The sequence below is a fragment of the Budorcas taxicolor genome, chromosome 20 (genome assembly GCF_023091745.1).
Source record: "Budorcas taxicolor isolate Tak-1 chromosome 20, Takin1.1, whole genome shotgun sequence".
Taxonomy (NCBI): domain Eukaryota; kingdom Metazoa; phylum Chordata; class Mammalia; order Artiodactyla; family Bovidae; genus Budorcas; species Budorcas taxicolor.
The window spans coordinates 20,410,635-20,437,287 of NC_068929.1; the positions used below are offsets into that span (position 1 = coordinate 20,410,635).

The 26,653-nt window shown below is 35.1% G+C and overlaps 2 protein-coding genes across 2 annotated transcripts in view; both read right to left on the reverse strand.

Moving 5' to 3' along the window:
• The window catches only part of IPO11 (importin 11), a 190,268-nt gene that overhangs the window by 41,277 nt on the left and 122,338 nt on the right, over positions 1-26,653 (reverse strand). The window contains exons 25-27 of the mRNA XM_052659057.1: positions 25,731-25,826; positions 24,916-25,029; positions 16,535-16,656 (exon numbers count right to left, since the gene is read on the reverse strand). Of these exons, the coding sequence (XP_052515017.1) occupies positions 16,535-16,656; positions 24,916-25,029; positions 25,731-25,826 (332 nt within the window). The remainder of the gene's footprint in view (positions 1-16,534; positions 16,657-24,915; positions 25,030-25,730; positions 25,827-26,653) is intronic.
• Positions 741-3,252, reverse strand: LRRC70 (leucine rich repeat containing 70). The gene is made up of 2 exons (XM_052659058.1): positions 3,141-3,252; positions 741-2,647 (listed from the first exon to the last, which is right to left on the reverse strand). Exon 2 carries the CDS (start codon positions 2,634-2,636, stop codon positions 741-743), a length of 1,896 nt encoding a protein of 631 aa, XP_052515018.1. The 5' UTR covers positions 2,637-2,647; positions 3,141-3,252.

A 26,653-nucleotide genomic window follows, 5' to 3' on the forward strand; every position in this document is an offset into this window, starting at 1 on the left:
GTTTTCTCTCTAGCTGCAGATCTCAATACCATTCACAACTCCAGATGGAGTGAATTTTAGTTCCTGAAAGCAGTATTCTATTTCTTCAACCCTTCTGATACAATGTTATCTCTACCTACTGCTCAGCTCTCTTCTCTAGGCTAATGTCTACTTATTCTTTGCAGGCCAGTTTCAAAGTCCCTCTTCTTATAGAGCCTTCTCTCGTCTCCATATATGTTATGCAAAACAGTACCTCCAACTGCAGTACTTACCATACTGTACAATAACCCTATGTGTCCTCCTCAACATTTCAAGCTCTACCAAAAATAGGAACCATGTCCATGCTGTTCACAATTATAACCCTAGCACCCAGGCAGCAGGACAGCAGAAAATTAAAAGCATGCACTCTGGAATTTGGGACAGTTTCTTACCTCACTCTGCCTAGGTTTCCCTATCTATAAAACAAAGATATTATTACCTTATAGGCTTTTTAAGGATTCAGTGTTATATGTAAAATATTTAACATAGTGCTTGGTACACAGAAATGTTAGCTATTATTATTACTTGATATAGTGCCTATCAAAGATAATATTTACAGAATGAATACAGTATTCACAAATTATTAAAAACCTGTATTTATTAATACTAAGCTCACAAAAATCATTATATACCCAAATAAAGTCTATAATTCTATAAGGATGTTTCAGTTTTATTCATGTCCATGACACTGAGGTTTTCTTACAGCCCATTATTTAATTGAATTATAAGGCAGAATGTTCAAAGAGAATGACCTGTGCCTCACTTTCAGGAACAATTTGTTTATGAAGCTGAATCTGCTCCAAACCAGGGCTTTCTACAGAATTTGGGGAAGTGTTACAAACTGAAGCTGTTACATTATACCTTGCTGACTGATAAAAGCTATAGTATTCAAGTCTATTTTCCCCTGAGTTTTCTGGTGCCTTTAGTTTTTGTTTAAATTGAACAACTTTGTAGATCAAAAAAACAATTAAAACACAGGCTAAAATAAAAAAAGCTAGCAAAATGTCAAAAGCCTCATTCAGCTTTTCAACTTCTTGTGTACAAATCGGAGATGTTTTCCCTGATACTGAAGCAGCATCAATCGGTAGAGCACTGTTTTTTTCCAAGTTCAAGTTAACAGGAGAAGTACGCTGTATCTGCACAGGTAACATCGCAGTAGTCTGTAATGGGTTACCAAAAGTATTCTCTTGAAAAAATCTACTGGCAGGTGAAGTACGAATTCGTTCCCCGAAAGTAACGCTCTCAGTGTTTTCCGAACGTTTCCCATTTGTGGTTATTTTATGCCAGGCCATCATTAACGTAGTGGTCTTGTGGTAAATATGAAGAGATGTTATAGCCCAAGTTCTGGATACGTTTGCAGAAGATGTAACACAATTTGTAAAGTCAGTCCATTTAACATAATGCAATGCTCTGCCGCGCATGGATGGGGGATTCTGACAAAAGACGTTTAGAGTAATGGCTGAAGATGCTAACCAGTCGCGAAGACCCAATAGTCTGCAGCTACATTCCCAAGGATTAGAATCTGCCTGAAGATGAATCAGTGAAGACAATGGCTTAAGGACCCTTGGATGTAAGTCTGTAAGATTATTAAATGACAGGTTAAGAATCTTCAAAGATGCTCCCATGTTTTCAAATGTATTCTTACCAATGTTGACTATTCTGTTTCTATCTAACCTAAGGTAAATTAAATTTTTTAACAAGCTAAATGTGTCAGAATTTAAATTTTCTAAATCATTATGACTTAAGATCAAATGTTTAAGGTTACTAATTCCACTAAATCCATCCTTAGTAACATTTTTAATTCTTGAATTTTTCAGGAGGAGATACTCCAAATTGACAAGCCCTTTAAATGCAAAGGGCTGTATTGTTTCAATATGGTTATGAGACAAAGAAAGTCTTTTAAGACTCTTAAGTACTTCAAAAGTATTTGATGGTACTTTTGTTAAATTATTACCTTCTAGATACAAACAATCCAGGTTTCCAAGGTGCTGAAAGCCTGAGTCTGATATTCTCAAAATTTTATTGTTTGACAAATCAAGTATCCGAAGAGCAATCATACCAACAAAGGTACCACTCCCGAGGACAGTGAGGCGATTTCTTTGCAGATTTAAGTACTGAACTGAAACCAGATCACGAAACACTCCTCTTGGAACAAAAGATACTTGATTAGACTGTAAATATAAATTACGAAGATTGGAAAGTCCCTCAAATATTCCAGGATCCAAGCGTTTTATAAAATTATTATTCAGATACAGAAAATACAGATGCCTCAAATGAACAAAAGCTTTTGGATATACATACACAATGCTAGAATTATCTAAATGCAACGCTACAAGAGAATGAAGTCCCGTTAATTCACTTGCATTTATATGAGATATATTATTTCCAGTCAGATACAGAAAAACTGTACTTTCAGGGAAATTCTTAGGAATACTTGAAAGGCCTAAGTTACGGCAGTTAATTTGTCTCCCAGTGCAGAGCTGGCAAACAGACGAACATCCAAGAATCTCTTTATGGAATAATAATACAAGATAACAGGTAACAAGTAGAAACAGTCGTAGGCAAGGCAGAGAAAAACGTACTCCACACATAGCCCTGTTCTTGGTTTCTCTGTTCATATCAAAATTGGCTACAAAAAGAAAAGGTAAAACTTTAAATCATCAAAAAGTTCTTTAACTGAAAGCTTTATAGTACTAGAAATTCTATACCTTATTTTATTAGGATTAGCCATAATACTATATATCATAAATCATACTACAGTGATAGCATAAAATAATAAGTTTGAAATTTGTTCTAGAATTATTAGCACCTCTAGGCCATTAACTCACTGTTTAACAAAATGATAATCAAATTAAATGAACTGCAAAATGAAATGTTTGCTAAGTTAACCTAAAATATTAAAACTGACTATAACAAAATTGACAAATGATGATGCGGAGATAAAGATCTTGGATATAAATATGCCCTTCATCAACTTTAAGTCTACTATCAATTTTACAACATAATTTTCGAAAACACAAATTCAGTACAGAACAATTAAACTCTCTTTAAACTATAGATTTTTACAAATTGAATTATTTCTTGTTTCAACTAAAAGTTCATATTTAAATAAATAATCTTACCAAGAACAGGAAATTCATATTATTAACACTCGGCTGATTCAAGCAACGGTTTTCTTTATAAATCTGAAGAACGACATTTCTAGGCTGCATTTCTTTTGTGGCGCTGTTGACCTCCACCCCTCCACCTTTTTTTTTTTTTTAAGTCACAATTTGCTCAGGAAACACCACTCTTCACATTAGTTCCTCCACACTCAGTGTGTAAAAAACAGGTTGTCATGGATACAGGAAACTGAGAGACAGGAAGTCATGTTATCTGTGTTTCAAAAGTTTGCTAAAAGGAAATCTCAGGAATTTATTTTTTCAGAAGGCAGTTAATCTGAGTTTTCCCAATGCACAAACCTAAACATTTCATCTTTAAAATAAGCATTTTTAAAATATGTATTATTTAAATACTTAGAATGAACAAACTCTGTATACATCAACTACAAATAGCTATCAAATGGAAAAAACAAGTTGAAATAAGATATAAATAGAGTAATGTAACTTCTGTGAATTTTTTAAATGCATAGAATATTTATATTTCTATTATTCTGAGTATACAGTAGAGACTTTAATTTTGTTTTATTCCTTAAAAAAAAATGGTAGCAAAACAATTTAGAATGATGAACACAAAGGCTGTTCCTCTGTGCTCTCCTTTCTTGATTTAAAAAAACTGGCACATAAAATGTACTGAATACCACCAATAAGTACCTTAATACATTAAGGTATACGCCTTGAGCTGGAAAATGATAATTTGTATACCAAATCACTGACAAAGGTAATCTTTGATGAAAGAGACCCTTTAATGACTTTTCATTATATATACATCTAAATTAGTCTGAATTATTTATAAAACACATCTGTGTATAATGTAATTCTTTAAAGCAAGGATTTAAAGCACTGCCTATACACCATATATATTATATACTGTGCAGTCATAAATTTTCCAAAAATCTGACTGCTCAGGCTTTCTAATTTAATTCTGACTTATTAATATTTCTAATACCCTGATGGTGTGATTAAAATACCAGTAGTAATATGTATAATTGTATACTATAACTCCCTTTGATACTAAAGCAGCTTTTCCTATCAAGACAATTACTTCAGATAATAATATGAATTATTTCCATATTAATATTTTGTATAACCCAGTATTTTTTTTACAATAAAAAATCAGAAGTGCACTCTAGAGACAATCTTTATCAAAATGATTTACAAATCTCACGACTATCTTTTGCGGCCTCTATTGTTATTACTATTTTATAGTTAAAGAAATTAGAAAACAGCAACCAAAAAACTAAATGACAGGGAAATGGCATGAATTAGACGTAAAGATGAAACAAGAGCTAGGTTTTTCAAGTCATTTTTTTCATATTTTGAATAACATAGAGGATTTTTTTCAATTATGTCACGTAACTTAAAGAATTATGATGGGGTTTAGGACATGCTACCACAAGATACAGCACCCTGCATACTGACTACGTTAGGCTGAAGGAGACTGAGCATACAGCATAAGCAGGAAGTTCTCTTTCTGATCTCTATCACCCCCAGCCACAGCCCCATACTCCTTGCCCTTGTCCCCTGAAACAAGCCATTAAACCCTCCAGTGAGAAATGCCCTTCCTATACTGGGAGGAAGGGAGCACCCTTATCTTCAAAGATAAGAAGACTCAGAAGAACCCAAACAAGTAGGACTTGCAAATTTTCCCCTGGTTTATTATACATACTTATCTCATACCCTTTACCATACATATCTTCCCATAACTCTGCACCAAACTCGGTGTAAAAATACACACGTTTAATGGTTTATTTGGGTCTTCATTCCCTCATGAAGACGCTCATGACATGTAAAAGTGAAAAGTGTCAGTCGCTCAGTTGTGTCCAATTCCTTGCAACCCCATGGACTGTAGCCCACCAGGTTCCTTTGTCCATGAGGATTCTCCAGGCATGAATACTGGATGGGTTGCCATTCCTTTCTCCAGGGGATCTTCCTGACTCAGGGATCAAACCCAGGTGTCCTGCTTCTTCTGCATTGCAGGGAGATTTCTTTCCAGTCTGAGACACCAAGGAAGACCAACTCTCTCCCAGAATGTTCCTCATTTGGATTTGTCTGATATTTCCTCATGGTTAGAACCAGGTGAATCTTCCCTGGTTGGAATATTACATAAGTGATATGTTCTTGAACTATAACATCTAGCAGTACATGGTGTCTACCTGCTTCTCGTTCATGATGTTAATTCTGAAGGTTGCTAAGAGTCAGACATGACTTAGCAACTGAACAGCCACCACCCACTTCCTGGTGGTCCAGTGGTTAAGACTGCACTTCCAGTGCAGGAGGTATGGGATTGATCCCTGGTAAGGGAGCTAAGATCCTGTATGCCACATGGTGTGCCCACCAAAAACTGAAAAACCATTCAGTCAATCAGTTTTCTTTTTTTTTTTAATGTCATTTAAAAGTCATAAGCATTCAGGAACTTCCCTAAGCAGTTAGGACAGGAGATAGAAGACATAAGTAGCTGTTTTTCTAAGATGCCAGGCTGAACTGAACAATAATGTGTAAACTGAATGCACAGCATGTTGCCCTAACACATGAAAGAAACTTCGAAAATACTGCTGAATGTTTGTTGTATCAGTATCACAGGCTGGATATTTGATAGGAAGGGAGGGGCACTTTAGTTCTGCTATACGTTTCAAGGGCACAATGAATTTGTATTGGAAATGAAAACCAAAATGGACTATTTCCATTCAAATTCTAAGGTGGAAGGACAGAAAAACGTCAAAATACCTCCAAATGTGCCAAACTTCTGGGTGGGGAGAGACATTGGGTTTTCAAACGACTGGTCAGAAGAACAAGTTGACATTCAGCTTTGAAAAGTTTTATAAATGACAATAAATTTTCTTTAATCACCAAGCCCAGATATTAATAATCTACCTCTTTCTTCCACAAAACTACTCAGTGAACATGCATTAATGGCACCAACTGTTCATCTTCCTAAACCATCTTGTCTACACCTCCCAGCTTCTGTTACTGAAAGATTCACTGCACAATCTAATCAAAAAATAAAAACATGAAAAGCTGCATCACAGAGGGGTTGTTCCTCATAGACTGAAATGATCTGAACCAATCTGATGTAACCTAATATTTTCCTTTTTCTGTTACTGTATCTTTTCTCTATAGACAAGCATGCCCCTAAGACCTCAAACTCTTGCCAGGATATCCACATCAAGATCTAGACTCTTCATACACAGGTCAGATGTCAACTACAAAGCTTCTGCTGCCACTAAGCACACAAAATTTACCTTTCAAATTCTTCTGGCATGTGATGTTAACACTCACCTTGTGCTTGTCAAACACCCTGGTATCAGCTACAATCCCTTCAAGTTTACGACTCTTTTACATACTCCCCTAACTAGACCTGTCATCTTCCCTCACAGCTCAGTTGGTAAAGAATCTGCATGAAAGGCAGGAGACCCAGGTTTGATCCCTGGGTCAGGAAGATCCCCTGCAGAAGAAAATGGCAACCCATTCCAGTATTCTCGCCTGGAGAATCCCATGAACAGAGGAGCCTGGCAGGCTAGAGTCCACAGGGTCACAAGAGCCTGACACGACATAGCAACTAAACCACCACCTAATTAGAACTATCAGTTTCTCAACGGTAATGTCTATGCCTAAAAGTCCTCTGTATTCACATAATACTTAGTTAATAGTTTTTTATATACAGATTTTCAATATATATTTTAATTCAATAACATAATTCAAGCCAAATTCACCAACTGCATATTTTTTTAAAAGCTGATATAACTGTGATTACAATAACATGCCTTTGCTGTTTCCCAAACACATATAATCACTGCAATTATCTGCGTAACACTCACTATTTGACCACTACCAAGACCTAACCAAACAAATACACTAACACGGGGGAAAATGCCATAAGGAGTAAGTAACATATTTCTGTGATTCTCTTAAGACCCTACAGCATTGCATTACATTTTAATCACAGGAAAATTTAGACAAGTTATTTCAAATTAAAACAAACTAGGCTGATTACACAGGACTGGAAAAGGTCAGTTTTCATTCCAATCCCAAAGAAAGGCAATGCCAAAGAATGTTCAAACTACCGCACAATTGTACTCATCTCACACGCTAGTAAAGTAATGCTCAAAATTCTCCAAGCCAGGCTTCAGCAATACGTGAACCGTAAACTTCCTGATCTTCAAGCTGGTTTTAGAAAAGGCAGAGGAACCAGAGATCAAATTGCCAACATCCGCTGGATCATGGAAAAAGCAAGAGAGTTCCAGAAAAACATCTATTTCTGCTTTATTGACTATGCCAAAGCCTTTGATTGTGTGGATCACAGTAAACTGTGGAAAATTCTGAAAGAGATGGGAATACCAGACCACCTGACCTGCCTCTTGAGAAACCTGTATGCAGGTCAGGAAGCAACAGTTAGAACTGGACATGGAACAACAGGCTGGTTCCAAATAGGAAAAGGATATGTCAAGGCTGTATATTGTCACCCTGCTTATTTAACTTCTATGCAGAGTACATCATGAGAAATGCTAGGCTGGAAGAGCACAAGCTGGAATCAAGGTTGCCGGGAGAAATACCAATAACCTCAGATATGCAGATGACACCACCCTTATGGCAGAAAGTGAAGAGGAACTAAAGAGCCTCTTGATGAAAGTGAAAGTGGAGAGTGAAAAAGTTGGCTTAAAGCTCAACATTCAGAAAATGAAGATCATGGCATCCCGTCCCATCACTTCATGGGAAATAGATGGGGAAACAGTGGAAACAGTGTCAGATTTTATTTTTTTTTGGCTCCAAAATCACTGCAGATGGTGACTGCAGCCGTTAAATTAAAAGACGTTAAAAGACGTCTTACTTTACTCCTTGGAAGAAAAGTTATGACCAAACTAGATAGCATATTGAAAAGCAGAGACATTGCTTTGCCGACCAAGGTCCGTCTTGTCAAGGCTATGGTTTTTCCAGTGGTCATGTATGGATGTGAGAGTTGGACTGTGAAGAAGGCTGAGCGCCAAAGAATTGATGCTTTTGAACTGTGGTGCTGGAGAAGACTCTTGAGAGTCCCTTGGACTGTAAGGACATCCAACCAGTCCATTCTGAAGGAGATCAGCCCTGGGATTTCTTTGGAAGGAATGATGCTAAAGCTGAAACTCCAGTACTTTGGCCACCTCAGAAGAGCTGACTCATCGGAAAAGACTGTGATGCTGGAAGGGATTGGAGGCAGGAGGAGAAGGCGACGACAGAGGATGAGATGACTGGATGGCATCACTGACTCGATGGACATGAATCTGAGTGAACTCCAGGAGTTGGTGATGGACAGGAAGGCCTGTCGTGCCGCGATTCACGGGGTTGCAGAGAGTCGGACACGACTGAGCGACTGAACTGAACTGAGGCTGATTACAAAAATCATAAAGGTAAAAAGAAATATGTCTATTAAGGCGTAAAATTTCCAAAGACACTAGCGATTACTGTAATTTCCTGCTCTCCATTTCTTCCCCTGTAGCTCTTTAGACAATCAAAAACTGCAAAAGAACTACATTGACATTAAAATCGCTCTGATAAGTATAAAGTAAAAGGAAACAAAGAGTTTTAAAAGTAGGCATTCTGTTCAAAACTAGGACCAAAATCTGTTGGTCCTAATCTATGTGAATATCAACCACACGAGATTTCCTTTTCTGTCTGGGCACAGCAAACTTGTCAGCTTTCTCTTCCTCTCTGCCCATGGAAATAGAGCAGAGGAAAAGGCTGCATTTCTTGGACCTTAAGTGTTTGGGATCCAGAATTCACAAAGCCGGCTTTTTGTAGTGTAGTATTACCAAATTTCCTTTGATTTCTCTAAATTGTCAACGTGCAACATTCCTTATAAATAATACTCTTATTAGACGAAAACGTCAAACAAAACCACCATTGGAGAAAAACAACTCAGTCAGTGTCTATGCACTGACTGACTTTAAATTCAGCTGGAATAACAGAAAGACCGGCAACATATCAGAAATTCAACTCCCACAGAACAATAGATTACTTACTACTTTTATAACAGCTATATCCCAGGAGAGTAATTTTGTCAGTACATATGGACAGAATATTTCAGTGCCTCTATGAAAATGGCAATACTATGCAGCAGCACCAATCTGATAATGAAAAAATGATACTAATTGAAGAACAAGGTGCCTTTGGTAGAATATATGTTTTTCTAAGCATAAAACGTATGTTTTTTTTTCATACAGAATGAAATGTAATCTAGTAATAACTATAGCAGCTACTATAGCAACAATAACAGCAAGTAATGTCTATTGAGTTCTTTATATCTAACATGTAGAAGCAAGTAACATTATACAAAAAACCTAATAATAACCAGTGAGTTTTGAATTATCTCAGTTAACCTTTACCAGAGGATGTCTACAAAAGAGATACTATTAACCTCATTTTAAAAATGAAGAAACAAATGTAAAGAACTTAAATAGCTTGCCCAGAATCACAATTAAAAGGTAAAACTGGCGATTAAGATTCTCAAAACACTAAGGTATATGTTTAATGATGATTTTCAGGAACCCCCAAATTAGCACATAGTAATCAATCAATTGTCAAAAGATGTCGTGTCAAGCAAGCTTCCCAAAGGTGAGTAATGGTATACCAGAACTATTTCAAAAAGATTCCTACCACAATTAAGATACCACTTCATAGCAACCAGTATGGCTATAATCAAAAATAAAGAATAATATGTGCTGCTAAGGGTATGCAGAAACTAGAATCCTTATACAATGCTGATGGGAATATAAAATGATATAGCTAACTTGAAAACAGCCTGATAGTTCCTTAAAAAGTTAAGCAGAATCGCCATACAACCCAGGAATACCCAAGAGAAATGATAAGCATCTACACAAAAACTTGTATACAAATAATAGCATTATTAACAATAGCCAAAAGGTAGAAACAGCTCACATGTCCATCATTTGATGACCGGAGAAACAAAATGTGGTATATTCATACAGAAGACTATGATTTAGCAACGAAAAGAAAATAGTGATACCTGTCACAACGTGTAAACTTTGAAAATATGCTAATTTAAAGAAGTCAGTCACAAAAGACCACATATTGTCTGATTCCATTTGTAGGGAAGGTCCATAATAGGCAAACCTCTACAGAGACAGAAAGTAGATTAGTGGTTGGCTGGGGAAAGGAATGAGTGATAAGGACTGCTGAAGAGTACCTGGCTCCTGAAACTTTTGCAACTTGTTTTAAGTCGCTGGATATATCCCAGTGTCTCCTAGTTTACAAGTCTATGGGAACTTGACTAGAATTTGTATCTTACTACTGTGTGAAACTGTATAAATTTAATTATGATGAAATGGTTCACGGTGATTTTCAGGTCTACTATATCCCTGCACTTCTCTGCATATTCATTCTATTAATTTTTCAGAGTCTGATATTGAAACTCCAACTAAAAATTTTAATTTATCAAAAAAATAATTATATAATGGAACTATCTATAACTTTGTTCTGTATTTTCCAAGTCTCCTGTAAATGTGCTATCATACTTTCATAATTTAAAAAATAAAGAGAAAAATATTAAAGAAAAAGAGTACATAGTTCCTTTGGAAATGACAAAATGCTCTAAAATTAACTGTGGTGATGGATGCACAACTCCATGGATATACTAAAAACTACTGAATTGTACACTTTAAATGGGTGAACTGAATTATATCCTAATAAGCTGTTACCACACACACACATACAAGGTGCTTCTAAGACATTTTTCTTGTGAAAGATGTAAAAAAAAAAAATGAGAACTAATTTTTACCGTAGAAAACCCACTAAACTATTACGTTAAGAATTTACTGATAAAAGAAAATACTCTAAAATGCTAAATAAGAATGCATGACCTACAAGTTAAAATGCATCCTATTTTAAAGGAAGAAAATAAAATTTTGTCACATTAAATACTCACTTAGGAATGGTCAGTTAAAACCAAACACAATTCTGGTAAAACAACACAACCACAATTTCAAAAATTTTAAACTGCCTTTTATTTAACTATATTTAAACACTACTTTGTCAACAAAGGTCCGTCTAGTCAAGGCTATGGTTTTTCCAGTAGTTATGTATGGATGTGAGAGTTGGACTATAGGGAAAGCTGCACGCCAAAGAATTGATACTTTTGAGCTGTAGTATTGGAGAAGACTCTTGAGAGTCCCTTGGACTGCAAGGAGATCCAACCAGTCCATCCTAAAGGAGATCAGTCCTGGGTGTTCATTGTAAGGACTGATGTTGAAGCTGAAACTGCAATACTTTGGCCACTTGATGCGAAGAGGTGACTCATTGGAAAAGACCCTGATGCTGGGAAAGATTGAAGGTGGGAGGAGAAGGGGACGACAGAGGATGAGATGGTTAGATGGCATCATTGACTCAATGGACATAAGTTTGGGTAAACTCCAGGAGTTGGTGATGGACAGGGAGGCCTGGCGTGCTGTGGTTCATGGGGTCGCAAAGAGTCGGACACAACTGAGCGACTGAACTGAATTGAAACTATACCAAAGTATTACTCTTTGGAACCTGTCATCTTGATTCTACTATCTTGTTTTAAAAGTTGTAACCTAGTTTACTAGATAATTATATTCTATTAGAAAATTTGTACAGAATAATAAATTTCCAAATACTGGTATTTTATTTATACAATTCTTGAGATAAAAGAGAACTATACAGAGATACTAAGTGACCAATCTAAGCATGTCTAGTAAATGTGATACCCAGAGGACTTTATTATAAGGCAATTTCTCCTGGAAAGCAAGCCATCATACCTAAAAACCCTGCTGCTTTGTCAATCTGTTTTTGAATTATTCAACTAGTTTAAGAAAAACATTCCCCATGGGTGACTTTCTTAAATCATAAAAAAAAAAAAAAATTAAATTCTTAAAACATTTGATCTCAGAGATACACATCTGAAATTCTTAGAACTACATTATAAAAATATGTCTCTGAAGTTAGAGAATGAATTGCTATTTCAGAGAAGAGAGCCAAAGGAAAGTTTGATTACTCTCATTTTCATCCATGAAAAAAGCTTTTATTTAATCTATGTCTTTGGACAAAAACTTAGGAAAACTTTAAAACATTACTAAAATATTTAAAATATTACTGCCTTTGTGCATAAATAATACAGACTTTAAGAAATGGAAAAATTCAAACTTGGAATCACTCCAGTTATAAAACAAAAAGGACACAAGATAGTTGTACCACACAACTACCAAAACAAAGACTACTATATTCAGAAGGTGACCAAGAAGATATACTAAAAATGCCTAAAAGATATACTAAAAGGCAAAGGCAAAGACAAAATTATATATTTTTAAGTTAGTAACAATGCAGAAAGAATACTACAAAAGGTCATTAAGCTGAAGGTGATATACCTTTGACATATGTGGTTAACATATTTTTAATGAATTAATTAACAGTTTTATAAATACTCAATATACTGAAAATGTCCTGAATTTAAGATTACAGGTACACAAAAAGACTTACTCTTTTAGAACTTAGACTGCAGGAAATGGATGAATGGTTGAGAGAATGGAAGAAAGGGATAAAACAAAAACAGCTAATTTCATTTATCTAGACTGTGTGACCTTAATGCGTAAACTCATTTAATCTTTATAACACTCTCATCAGGAAGACACTATTAGTATCCTCATTTCAAAACAAGGTAACTTAGGCACAGGAAGTTATTTGGCCATGGTCATTAGTGACCAGTGGCGCTAGAATTTGAGTGTGGTCCTAAAGCCTAGTCTTTGCCAAATATCTGAATCAGAGGTAGTGGATCATGGTAAAACATAGCTTAAATAGCTTCCCAAATAGCCATTCTTCAGATCAGTGGTTCTACCAGCATCTAGTGGGTAGAGGCCACAGATGCAGCTAAATAGTCTAAAATGCACAGTACAGCCCCAGTATCAAATAATCATCTGGGTCCAAACAGTTGAAAGTACTGTGGTTGAGAAACCCTGCTTTAGAATAGTGTTATTTCTTGCATGTGGAAATCTGTTATAATAAAGAAGAAAATAACATTTCCCAATGTAGCCTGATTCAAAATATCATCATCAACACATTATTCTCTATATCTGCTTTTTTCAGGCAAAGGAAATGTTACACTGCAAAGCCTAAAAGAAACACAGGAAGAAGAAACTACTATTATATGGGAGATTAACCAGAAAATATCACTGGGGACATGAAAGGGGGAAAATTTTCCTCAAACTCCATCAACTATGCAGTTTTAAATACTGGGTTGGCCAAAAAATTTTTCCATACAGAAAAACTCAAAGGAACTTTTAGGCCAACCCAACAGAAGAAAGGTTATAACGGGAAATGATAAAACTGCTGACAGTTTGTCAACATTCCCTTCCACTAAAGCACTTGAACCTAAATTTTCCAAAGCTATGTCATGGGCCAATGATAATGTGGCAAATTTTTAGAGCAATTAAGTTGTTTTGTTTGTTTTTCAAATGGACACATTTCCTGTATCTATCAATGCTTCTTTAGTCACTAATCCATCAAGGACTATAAAGTTAAATCTTTATTTTTTAAAATTCTATTACCACATTATTTTAAGACTTCCTAGGTACCCTTAAAATGATATGAATTCACAACCACTCAATAGACTTTTCAATACCTTATTTTAAAAGCAGAAATAAGATCTGATTTTCCTATTTAGAAAGCTATTTCCTCACAATTTTTAATTTCTTTTTTATATTTTTAAAATTTATTTTTTCTATTGAAGTATAGTTAATTTACAATGTTGTGTTAGTTTCTGGTGTATAACAAAGTGATTATATACTGTTTTTCAGATTCTTTTCCATTATAGATTACTGTGCTGTGTTCAGCCGCTAAGTAGTATCTGACTCTTTGCAACCCATGGACTATAGCCTGCCAGGCTCCTCTATCCATGGGATTTTCCAGGCAAGAATACTGGCGTGGGTTGCCATTTCCTTCTCCCTCTTGACCCAGGGACTGAACCTGTGTTCCCTGCATTAGCAGGCAGGTTCTTTACCACTGAGCCATCGGGAAGCCCAATATATTTTTAAATTAAAAAAATTAATGTTTAAGAGAAATTCAAGCCTTAATAAAATCTTGCCCTTTAATTTATGTAAACTGACATAGGCCCCAGTCTAAGTTTTCTTTAACCTTTACAGAAGCCTTTTTTATTTTCTTCAGAGAAGTCAACTATTTTCACAACTTACATATCAAAAATATTTTTGGAAATTTAAAAAAAAAATTAAATATTGAAGTCAACCATAATATCAAAAAGGGTAAAGCAAATATGCTTGAGATACAATTAGATATTCTTCTCATTTTTTAACCTGTGTCATTTCAAGTTTTCTCTTAATCTCAGTACTTTGTTAGAGAACACTCTAACATGCTCTATCAAGCTTAGTTTTTTTTTTCCATTCATTAATTTATTGAGTAAACGTTTACTGAGTGTTGATTACTGCCAAAGAACAGGTTCTTTAACATCCCCACTTTAAAGGCCTGGTAAATCTCTAGTCACTGTTTTTCTACTAAAAAGAAGGGAAAGACCAGTAAGTTAAAATGTTGGTAGCTTCAATTTGGCTTCCAAAAATAAGTAAGATGCCACTCAGTTTCACAGAGAGGAAATAATGTTGCCCTTGTGTACATCCACCTAGGAGTTAAAAGAGCAAGCTCTGGCATCAATTGCCCAAGCTCAAAATCTTCCTTTTGACATGCCACTTACCAGACCCTAAGCAAGTTATTTAACATTTTTAAGTTATTTCTTTGCTCTATAAAAACAAAACAATTATGTCTCTAACTCAGGACTGTTTAAAAATTAAATGAGACATAAATGTAAAGTACTTGCGAAACATAAGGCAAATGGTAATGTAAGCATATAAGGTGGGGGTCCCTAGAGAAGCAGAACGAGGCATGGCTTTGTCGACAAAACAGAAGGCATTTTTGGCCTATGCCATTTTGTAATCTAAGCCTGGCTACAATGCTTAACACTGAGAAGAATTTAATAATAACGATTTTAAGGGAACAAAAGAACAAACTGCTTTCAAGCAAGAGAAGTAGCAAACTTAACAATAGCAAAACATAATAGCAAACATAACAAATCAGCTGTAAAAACTCACAGGTCTGTTTCAACAGTAAAGAACAGTATGAAGCACTTTCCTGAGCAGTTTTGCAGAATTTAAACTTCCCAGGCATTCAATCTCCTGATCAACTGGAAACTAAGAGATGATGATGTTCATCTTTTCTGACCCTCGTGACTTCAATCAACCAAAGCTTGGACTCTGTGAGACTATCCATGCCCCTTCATAATTATGCATGTGCCGGTAGCTTAAAGCTTCCCAAAAGTTGCTGTTCATGGAGACACTGCACTGGGGAAGATCCCTGGTATTCTCCTTACTTGTTGCAAGTGCTAAATCTTTCATTCTCCCAGTCTTTGACTTGGCTGTATCTTTTGGCTAGACACTCACCAAGAGGTAAACCCAGTTTTCGGGTAACAGTAAGGGCCCAAAAATTATTATCTATTTTTATAATAACATATAATAGCATATGATATTATTATGATGTGAAGACTAAATAATCACCTGTGTTAAACTACTATACCAGAAATAATAATAAATTTTTAAAAATAATTTCTAAACCTAACTGCATTTATTTCACTAATTTATCACTATGATATAGGTGCTGTGAAAATTCTCCAAGACAAAAAAATCTAATATATTATTCTTCTCATAAAACACAATGTCTTAAGGCCTGCTTTTATACTTCTAAAATTAAAAATACCCCAAAAAGAAATATAATGCCAAACAAAAACAGGGATAAAGGCCAAAAAAAAAAAAAAAAAACCTCTTCTTTAAATGCCCAAATCAAAGCATTTTGTATTTGCTTTATGGAAATGAAAATTTTAATAAAGTTTGTAAAATATAATATAATGACTTCATCTATGTAAGGAGAAAAAAATAACTTGTAAGTTTCTTTAGAGATAATCCAAAATTAACAATTATGTAACAAACTATTGAATTACTAGGAGGATAATACACTTTATGAAGTGTTACTGACATTGAAATATTATTTATTTAATATATTTATATAAAACAAGGACCTAAAATTAAATCTAATAAAATCTGGTGTTTTTTTAAAATAGGAATTCAGACAAAAATGAAATAAATTGGTAAAATGAACACCAACAAATTAAACTGCAATGCCCACAATTCCCACCTTCTTAGATCCAGATCAACACTTGGTTGGTTATCAACTAAAAAAATTGGCATACATATGCATAAAACAGCACTGCCCAGCAATACACAGCAATACCAATAGCTAAAACAGTGCTAATACTTTGATGCTTTAACAAAACAAATTTCAAGTAAACATTTCCTCACCTGTTATCAGATGGCAGAAGAGAAAGCAAAGCCAAAGCTGAAAGTTTTCTTCTTTCAGGCTGGGTAATATTGTCCATGCGATCAACCCACATTTCAATCATATTTCCCAAAAGCTGGTCCATCTGAAAAAAAGACCAGGAGGCATCTCAAAATATTTGAAATGCTCTTTACTTATAAGTACTGTTAAAGGCAAAAACCTCATAAAAAAAGGTTAAAGTACAATTCCAACAAACCACAGAATTGGAATACAAGAATGTGGGGCAAGCTGTGAGCTGGGAAAAAAAATGAGCAAAATCAGAAATGGAATCTAATTAATCTTGAGAGCCAATTAATTGAGTGCCAAATAGACTTATTCAACTCATCTAGGCTAAGGGTCCACTTGTTTGGACAAATGCTAGTCTAGACGCTGCCATGGAAGTATTTTGCAGATATGATTACATTTGCAATGAGCTGACATTAAGCAGATTACCCTAGATAATGTGAGTACAGTGTCATTCAATCAGATGAAAGCCTTATTAAGAAAAAACTAATGTTTCCTATAAATAGAAGAAATCCTGTCTCAGGAATGTAACACAGAAATCCTGCCCAAGTTTTTATTTTCAGCCTGCCCTACAAAATTAGAAATTGCTAGTCCCTGAAATCAATCATATGAGCCAATTCCTTCAATATCCATGTGCACAACTGTATGTGTGTATATCTCTCAATCTCTCTACATACACACAGAACTGGCTCTGTGTCTCTGAAGAACCCTAACTAATGCATAGGTAGAATCCATATAATAAAACACGACCGAGTATACGCATCATGTAGACTAGAAGTGGGTCTCACGTTTGCTTATAAACATTTGTACACTTCTCACACCTTTTAAAAAGTGCATTTAACAGCAAAATCTGTACTTCAGAGATTTTAGTAACATAAGATCAACCTTGAGTACCCATACTTTCCTACTTCTGTGCTTCTACATTTTTCCAAGAAATGCTTCAATACATTTTTTCCAACACGGTTTAAAAGATAATAAACAGTCAAGTGAACACTTATTGGTTCAAGACAACCATTTATACTTGAGCTCCCCAAATGGTATGCTGTGTCCTAAGATGCTACAGTGAACTCACAAAGTATTTAAAATTATTCAGAGAAACACAGTGACATCTGTCGATTACTGCAAGAACTACTAGTTCAATATAGTTCCCAGTTTTAACATTACATTCCCTTTGATGACTATCTTTGCACAGTACTACCAAAAAGTCAGGGTTGAACAGAAGATGAAAGTGGAGGTGTCCAACCTGAAACTAAGGTTAAGAATCTTGGTGGTGCCCAGTGGCCATTCATATTCCACTAATCAGTAACTGCGGCTATTTAAGAATGAAATAAAGATGTTATTCTTCAGATTTTTGTGTATAATTTTCAATAGATACAAAGTTATAAGGACATGAATACAAATTAAGTTGTTCGGATTGCGTAATCAAAAGAACAGTTAGATATTTACTCTAGAGGCATTGTGAAAATGTTACTAACACATTAAGGGCACCATGAAGCAATACAGTCTAGTAACTGCTGATTTATACCATGTGTCTTCAATGTTCACTTAATTTGGAAACGAATGGCACAGATGCTTTACAGATTTACTGCAATTAATATCAAGTAAGCAAGATTTTAAAAACAAAGCATAACCATACAAAAGAAAGCATCAAGTTACTAAAATCTAATATCTACAGCTAAAGCTAGAGTAACATGTGGTTGAAATGAAGATGTAATCAGCAGAGACAGGCATCTCTATGGTCTAGTATTATTTATAACTTACATTTATTTGCTCTATTATAAAAGTAACAACAGCACATAATAAAAATAGAAATAAGACAACTGTAACAAATGTTGATGACTAGTTATAGTGAATCATGAGGCAAACAAATTCTGCAGTATTTCAGAGAACTATTTATTTTTAAAATTAAAGTATTTCTTAAGCAGCATAATAAAAAGATGATGAGATTTCTCTACCTTGAGAACAAATGCCAGAATCTACCCTGGCAGGTCATGCTAAAGATACCACAATTAAATAAATACCCATTGTAGAAAGAAAAAATTTTATTTCTGACTGGTTCTATCGCTTTTATAAACTTAAAGAATATGACTTATGCTTTCTGTAAGAATTAAGTAGTTTTATATAATTATATTCCCTGTAAGAACAGAATAAAATGTTTATGCAAATAGCGATCTTTTTTAAATGTTGTCTTCTTAATCTAACCTTCATAGCAGCTGCTATTCAAGCAATAAAATGTCATTTTTACATAAGATTTCATGAAAAATCATTCATCTTGTAGAAATAAAAAAGTAATTTCAATCTCTCCGGTATCAGAAAGATATGTGCTATTTCAAGTCAAACAGTTAAAACAGATTAAGGGGAAAATAATCTAACTGGCAGGTCTTGAAGAAAGTCATCTCCTTAAGATGAAAAATTTGTAGAATTGAAGTATGTTATCAGAATATTTCACTCCTCCCCCCAAATTTACAAAGTCTAAATTATAGGGCATTGCCAGAAAGAGTAAGATGATAATGTTTCTAGAAAACAAAGAAATACTCAAGGTATAGTTCAGTCTTAGTTTTGTAGAAAGAAAAACAGATATTATTCCAATTATTCAGCTACAAACAACTTACTGAGTCTTTAAAAATAAGTTATTTACCCTAGAATCATACTGACATTGTGAAAACAATTTTAGTTCAGCATAGAACATTTGCTCACTCCCTCTGAAATTCCACTAAAATGAGAGTACATAAATATAAAAAGCAAACAAATAACCCCATAGGGTCTATAAAAGAGAAGAAACTACAGTTGGTAAAGATGGCAACAACTTCTTAGAAGATGGCAAGTGGATGAAAGAGTGCTTAGTAAGTGACTTAGCAGAACAAAAAAGCCTGGAAAAAAACTGCTTGCCAGGGGAAAAACAGTCTAATGCAAACAGACTTGTTTCTCAGAATCTTGCAATCATCAAGCCACAAAGAAGACAGAGGCATAGAGCTCAAAAACAGGAAAACTAGCTGAGAATCTGTATAAGGAACAATTAGAAACTTCCAGATCACCATCCCCACTCCTATGGGAGTACAAAGATTCAGTATCTGCAAAAACAAACTCTGAGAAGTTCCAACTCAAGGCATCAAGAACAGGGGGAAGACAAGATGAGAAACAAATTAAAATTAGATGATCTAAATGAAAAGCAAGATGTTGAGTGGTGAAAAACCATAATCCCCAAAGCCCTTCCCCCCATCCTGAATTCCACAAGTGTTTACAAGAAGAAAGATGCTATCCCTTGGAAGAAAAAGGAAGTCTAAAGAGAAAAAGGGCCTACAAATACTGTCATTTTCTAGCAAATTTCCCTACAGCAAAAGCACCATTCTTCAATACTCTAGGCTCTAAACTGAATTAGGTTTTCGTCTAAAAAGTATTCTTCATTCAAGACAGAAAATGACTCTGAAAGACTTTGATTAGCAAATGCTTAGAGGCGGACTAAGCAGGTGCACTGTTCTAACAGTGATTTTTACAATGAACCCAACTTCTTACCTAAAAATATAAAATCATTCAAAATTAACTTGGTTTTCTCTACTATCTGACAACTGTTTTCAAATGTTTAGAAGAGACAAACCCTTCTGCAACATCTTTGCTTGTTCAAAGCTATCTGGATTTACTGGAACTCATATTCCTCAGTTCAGTTCAATTCAGTCGCTCAGTCATGTCCGACTCTTTGCGACCCCATGAATTGCAGCACGCCAGGCCTCCCTGTCCATCACAAACTCCCAGAGTTCACCCAAACTCATGTCCATCGAGTTGGTGATGCCATCCAGCCATCTCATCCTCTGTTTTCCCCTTCTCCTCTTGGCCCCAATCCCTCCCAGCATCAGAGTCTTTGCCAATGAGTCAACTCTTCACATAAGGTGGCTAAAGTATTGGAATTTCAGCTTTAGCATCAGTCATAGTCCTATTTAATTCAATGTCCTTTAAAACTGTGCTCACAGTCAACAGTAATATTTCAACTACAGTAATATTTCATTCTCTAACATGATGGCTTGACAATTTTTGGCCAATTCTTTATGAAAACACTTTTTCTTCACATTGAGAAGTGAAAAAAATAAATGTCCCATGAAAAGCCAGTGTTCTTACTACAGTGAGAGAAATTAGTCTGACCCTATAATATCTCTCTCCAATCCTTCATACTGTCAACAGGCTGAAGCAGCACCAGCACCTGCCACAGGTCATTATTTCTATTTTGCCAGGAACAAGGCAAGGATGCCAAAATTTACCAGTTCTATTCAACACAGTATTGGAAGTTCTAGCCAGAACAAACAGACAAGCAAAAGAAATAAACAGCATCAAAACTGGAAAGGAAGAAGCAAAATTATTATGGTCTGTGGAGGATATGTTCTTATATATAGAAAGTCCCAAAGATGCCACCAAAAAAACTGTGAGAATATATAAATTAAGCAAAGTAGCAAAATACAACGTCAACAAACAAAAGTCAGTTGCATTTCTATACATGAGCAATGACCAATCTAACAAAGAAAGTACGAAAACAATTCCATTTATATTACCATCAAAAAGAATAAAACACTTAGGAGTTAGCTTAACCAAGGAGGTGAAAGACATATAACAAAAAATACTAAACATTTCCTATTAAGAAATTAACAAATAAAAACATATCCCACATTCACAGATTGTACGACAATATTAAGAAATGTCAATACATCTACTGAATCATAGAAAAAGCAAGAGAATTCCAGAAAAACATCTGCTTCATTGACTAAGCTATAGCCTTTGACTGTGTAGATCACAACAAACTGTGGAAAACTCTGAAAGAGATGGGAATACCAGACCACCTTACATGCCTCCTGAGAAACCCATATGCAAGTTAAGGAGCAACAGGTAGGCCAGACATGGAACAATAGACTGGTTCAAAATTGGGAAAGGAGTGCATTGAGGCTGTATATTGTCACCCTGCTTATTTAACTTATATGCAGAGTACATCATGAGAAATGTTGGGCTGGATGAAGCTCAAGCTGGAATCAAGATTGCAAGGAGAAATATCAATAACCTCAGATATGCAGATGACACCACACCTATGGCAGAAAGCAAAGAAGAATTAAAAAGCCTCTTGATGAAGGTGAAAGAGGAGAGTGAAAAAGCTGGCTTAAAACTCGACACTCAAAAAACAAAGATCAGGGCATCCCGTCCATTCACTTCATGGCAAATAGATGGGGAAACAATGGAAACAGTGACAGACTTTATTTTCTTGGGCTCCAAAATTACTGTGGATGGTGACTGCAGCCATGAAATAAAAAGATGCTTGCTCCTTAGAAAAAAGCTACAACAAACCTAAATAGCATATTAAAAAGCAGAGACATTACTCTGTCAGCAAAAGTCTGTCTAATCGAAGCTATGGTTTTCCCAATAGTCATGTATGGATGTCAGAGTTGGATCATAAAGAAAGCTGAGCACTGAAGAATTGATGCTTTTGAACTGTGGTGTTGGAGAAGACTCTTGAGAGTTCCCTGGACTGCAAGGACATCAAATTAGTCAATCCTAAAGGAAATCAGTCCTGAATATTCACTGAAAGGACGGATGTTGAAGTTGAAGCTCAAATACACTGGCCACCTGATGCAAAGAGCCGACTCACTGGAAAAGACCCTGATGCTGGGAAAGATTGAAAGTAGGAGGAGAAGGGGGCATCAGAGGACAAGATGGTTGGATGGCATCACTGACTCAAAGGACACGAGTTTGATCAAACTCCAGGAGACAGTGAACGACAGGGAAGCCTGGCGTGCTGCAGTCCATCGGGTCATGAACAGCCAGACATGACTCAGCAACTAAACAACTACCCTCAAAGCAATCTACAGTTTCAATGCAATCTGTATCAAAATCTCAATGATATTTTTTCTTTGTAGAAATAGAAAAAGCCATCCTAACGTTCATCGAGAATCTCAAAGGATCCTGAATAGACAAAATCATCTCCGAAAAGATCAAAAAAGCCACAGGACTCACTCTTTTGAATTTTAACATGCATTACAAAGGTTTAGTAATCAAAATTATGTGATAATCATACAAAAGTAGACATACAGATCGAGAGAACAGAATAGAGAGCCCAGAAATAAACCCTTGCATAAATGACTGAAGATCATTCAATGGGGAAAGGACAATCTTTTCAATAAATGGCACTGTAAAAAGTGAATAACCATATGCAAAATAATGAAGCTGGATCCTTATCTCATACCATATACAAAATTCAACCCAAAATGAGTCAAAGATAAACCACAGAACATACTGTATAGCACAGGGATGTATAGCCATTATCTTATAATAACATTATACACACCACACATACATACACCATGGAATATTACTCAGTCTTAAAAAGAAAGGGAATTCTGACACATTCTACAATACTATGAACATTCAGACCTCTGGAGAAGGAAACGGCAACCCACTCCAGTATTCTTGCCTGGAGAATCCCACGGACAGAGGAGCCTGGTGGGCTATACAGTCCGTGGGGTGGCAAAGAATCAGACACGACTAAGCACGCACACACCATGAATATTCGGAATATTAGGTTTAAGTGATATGTTAGTCACAAAAAGACAAATATTGTATGATTCCACTTATATGAGGTATTTAGAGTAGTCAAAAATCATGATACTTTTTATAAAGTACCATGGGACTTCCCTGGTGGCTCAGAGGTTAAAGCGTCTATCTACAATGAGGGAGACCTAGGTTCGAGCCCTGGGTTGGGAAGATCCCCTAGAGACGGAAATGGCAACCCACTCCAGTACTCTTGCCTGGAGAATCCCATGGAGGGAGGAGCCTGGTAGGGTACAGTCCATGGGGTCGCAAAGAGTCGGACACGACTGAGTGACTTCACTTCACTATGGTGTTTCCAGGGGCTACAGGGAGAGGGTAATGAGGAGTTATTGTTTAATGAGTACAGAGGTTCAAGTTTTATAAATCTGAAAGAGTTATGGGGATGGATGGTGGTGAAGATTGTACATTATTATGTTTAATACCACTGACCTGCATACTTGAACATAGGTAAGATGATAAATTTTATGCTATGTGTATCTTATCAAGGAAAAAAAACAACTTGGGAAAAAATTTACCAGTAACTTTTCACTTCCCACAGCACACTGGACATAATTCTAACATAGGACTTATAATAACATTCCAAAATGGCCTGTTAAGTACTCTCTCCCTTTAAAAAGCAAGCTTGTCAAACCAAGTGTCTCCAGTATACAGTGGAGAAGTGCCTATTTCAGGATGCACAGGAGGCAGCGGAATGTGGTCACTTAGATGAAGTGAGGTTACTGGGGTGTGCCTATCAAGTCCATCACTCACTAGCTTTGGAGACGTGACCAAGTCACCAGATCTCTCCAAGTCTCAACGTTCTCAGGTGTGAGATAGATATACAAATATTATTACCTCCTTGGGTTGTTGTGAGGATTTTAAAAAACACAAAAAAATTTATAGTTATTGCTAAGATCACTCAACAGATTTTGTTGAACTCAACTGAATACACTCTTTAAACTTTTAACATTATTCCATCACAGCTAAATTTAATGAAGCTAATGAAAAATCTCTCCTGTCTAATCATCAAAATGAAATCTAGGTTCTTTAATTAGGTTAGTCTACTTCTGTAAAAACTAACATTCATTCTACAATTTGCACTTCCTTACTCTGGATTTTCATTAAAAGTGGAAATGGTAATATCTGTTTTAGCCACAAACCTAAATTTTTCACAAATTGCCCCTCCATTCTAGAGATATCCGTCAAGTACATTCTACCTTCTACATTTTATAAACCTTAACAGATTGATCACTTAAGACATAAAAATCATATTTTACTATAATGTGTGTAGTCTCAAGTAACCAACTCATTGAAGAACCTATTCCAAACTTACTCAGGTGATTGGTTTCAATTTAGTATGCTTTTAATAAACTTCTGCTGAAAAGGTCATTTCCTATAGTAATGATGATAGAAATACTGCATGATATTAAAAACAAGCTCATTAAAGAAATGAAAGGTAGTACGTGACTGTATGTAAAGTATTCCTGTTTCATTTTATGTATGAGGCAACAAAAACTACCACCATAAACAAATCAAAATTCTATCCTATAGATAAGTAGAATAACATAGTCTATTTTGAGAGAGAACAAAATTTAAGTTTCAAATTGCCACTCACAGGTTCATCTTTCTTCTTTTTCCCAAATTATCATATGGAATAGATTATTAAAGATTTAAAGTAACAAAAATACTTACTTCAAGGTTTTTTTCATAGACTCATTATTTTACCAAAATTTTTCCAAACTTTATTTGGATAAAGATTTTCTTTAAGTACATAGATTCTTACCTCTTGATTAAATTTATGTGCCATCTCATTAAGAAGTGAAGAAAAAAAACTAGTGTTTTGTAGCAGGACTCGACCCATAACTCCGAGATATGTTGACATTACTACAGGATACCTCTGTGCAATTAAAATACAGCACATTTAAAACTGTGTTATGGTACAAGTATAAACAATAATAAACAATCATTGACAAAGTAACAATCAACAGGGCTATGAATTGAACTGATGAAATAATATTCTCCTTTATACTGCTTCTTCAGAATGAATTGCCAATATTGTCGAGTTCTAACTAACTTACTAAATATACATGTCACACAAGGTAATATATATGTATTATGTACATATTTATATGGATTATATATGTATATATATAATAAAGAGAGGAACAAAGAAAGAATATTTATCAATGCCATACTTACACATTTATATTACTTTAAAAGCTCCTAAAATACATATTTAGAGTCTATTAAAGAGCTTAACTTAGAAGAAAACCAGCATTTTCATATATTACATAGTTTTATGTAACAAACTAGCACTATTTTTCCCATTCCTATGCTTAACATGTTTGTGTATGAACACACATGCATATGATTGAAAGACATGAGATAGCAAAGGAAATTCATACTTTCCTATGTAGAGACAGAAATAGCAAAGCTGTATCACTACCCTGAAATTGAGGTAATTTACTTCAAAATAAACAGTAAGTCCTTTTTACATCTAACAATGAATAAGAAGTAATTTTCCAAAGAATAAGTAAAATAAGTAAAATAGAACCCTAAAATCTAGCATTAACATTAGAAGCTTAAGAAAAATCTTACCTCGCCTTCTATAATACCTCTGAAAATACAGGGTAGAATTGGTTGAAACATTTGTGGGCCTAATACTGGGTTCACCTTAAGGGCATTTTCCACAACCTAAAAACCAAATGACACAATGGTAATGCTTAGTAATACAGGTCAATGCTTTATGCAAAACACAGGTAAAGAAAACAATATATTAAATACACATACATACAAACATATGAAATATTCATTATCCTGACACTAGACACACTTCTATAAGATAGTCCATTAAAAATTACAATTCAATTTCAAGGATATAATATTTAGACACAGCTATATATTTCACATAGAATTATAATTAATCACATGCTGATAAAACAAGCTTCATGATGTCAATGTACTTCTTATCTTTGCATTTTAAACAAACAACCCTTACAAAATGTTTAATGATGCTTGCTTAATGTTTGGTATTTGTTTAATATTTATGGCCTTATAGAGGCAAAAGGCATTTCAAAAGTATTCTAAGTGAAAAGCGAAAATTAGTAACAACTATACTCACTATACAAAATGAAGCCTACATTTAAAAATTTTATTTACTTACTTTAATTGGAGGAAAATTACTTCCCAATATTGTGATGGTTTTCACCACACATCAGTATAAATCGGCCAGAGGTAAACATGTGTCCCCTCCATCCTGAATCCCCCTTGCACCTCCCTCCCCACCCTATCCCTCCAGCTTATCACAGAGCACCTGCTTTGGGTGCCCTGAAGCCTGCACTTTTAATTTATCAGTCAACTGGATGGAAAACAAATGCATATAAACTGTGTATTTATTAAATGAGAAATAATCTTACTGTATTTATAATATAATCATACAGATTATTAACCATGCACACTGATTGTGACATGTGAAAATTTGAAACATAAAGTTCTTTTATATGAGTGAGATGAAGGGGAGG

Bases quoted from the DNA above. Each gene is read 5' to 3' on its own strand.
- LRRC70 (XM_052659058.1), bottom strand. From the start codon at position 2,636: ATGAACAGAGAAACCAAGAACAGGGCTATGTGTGGAGTACGTTTTTCT.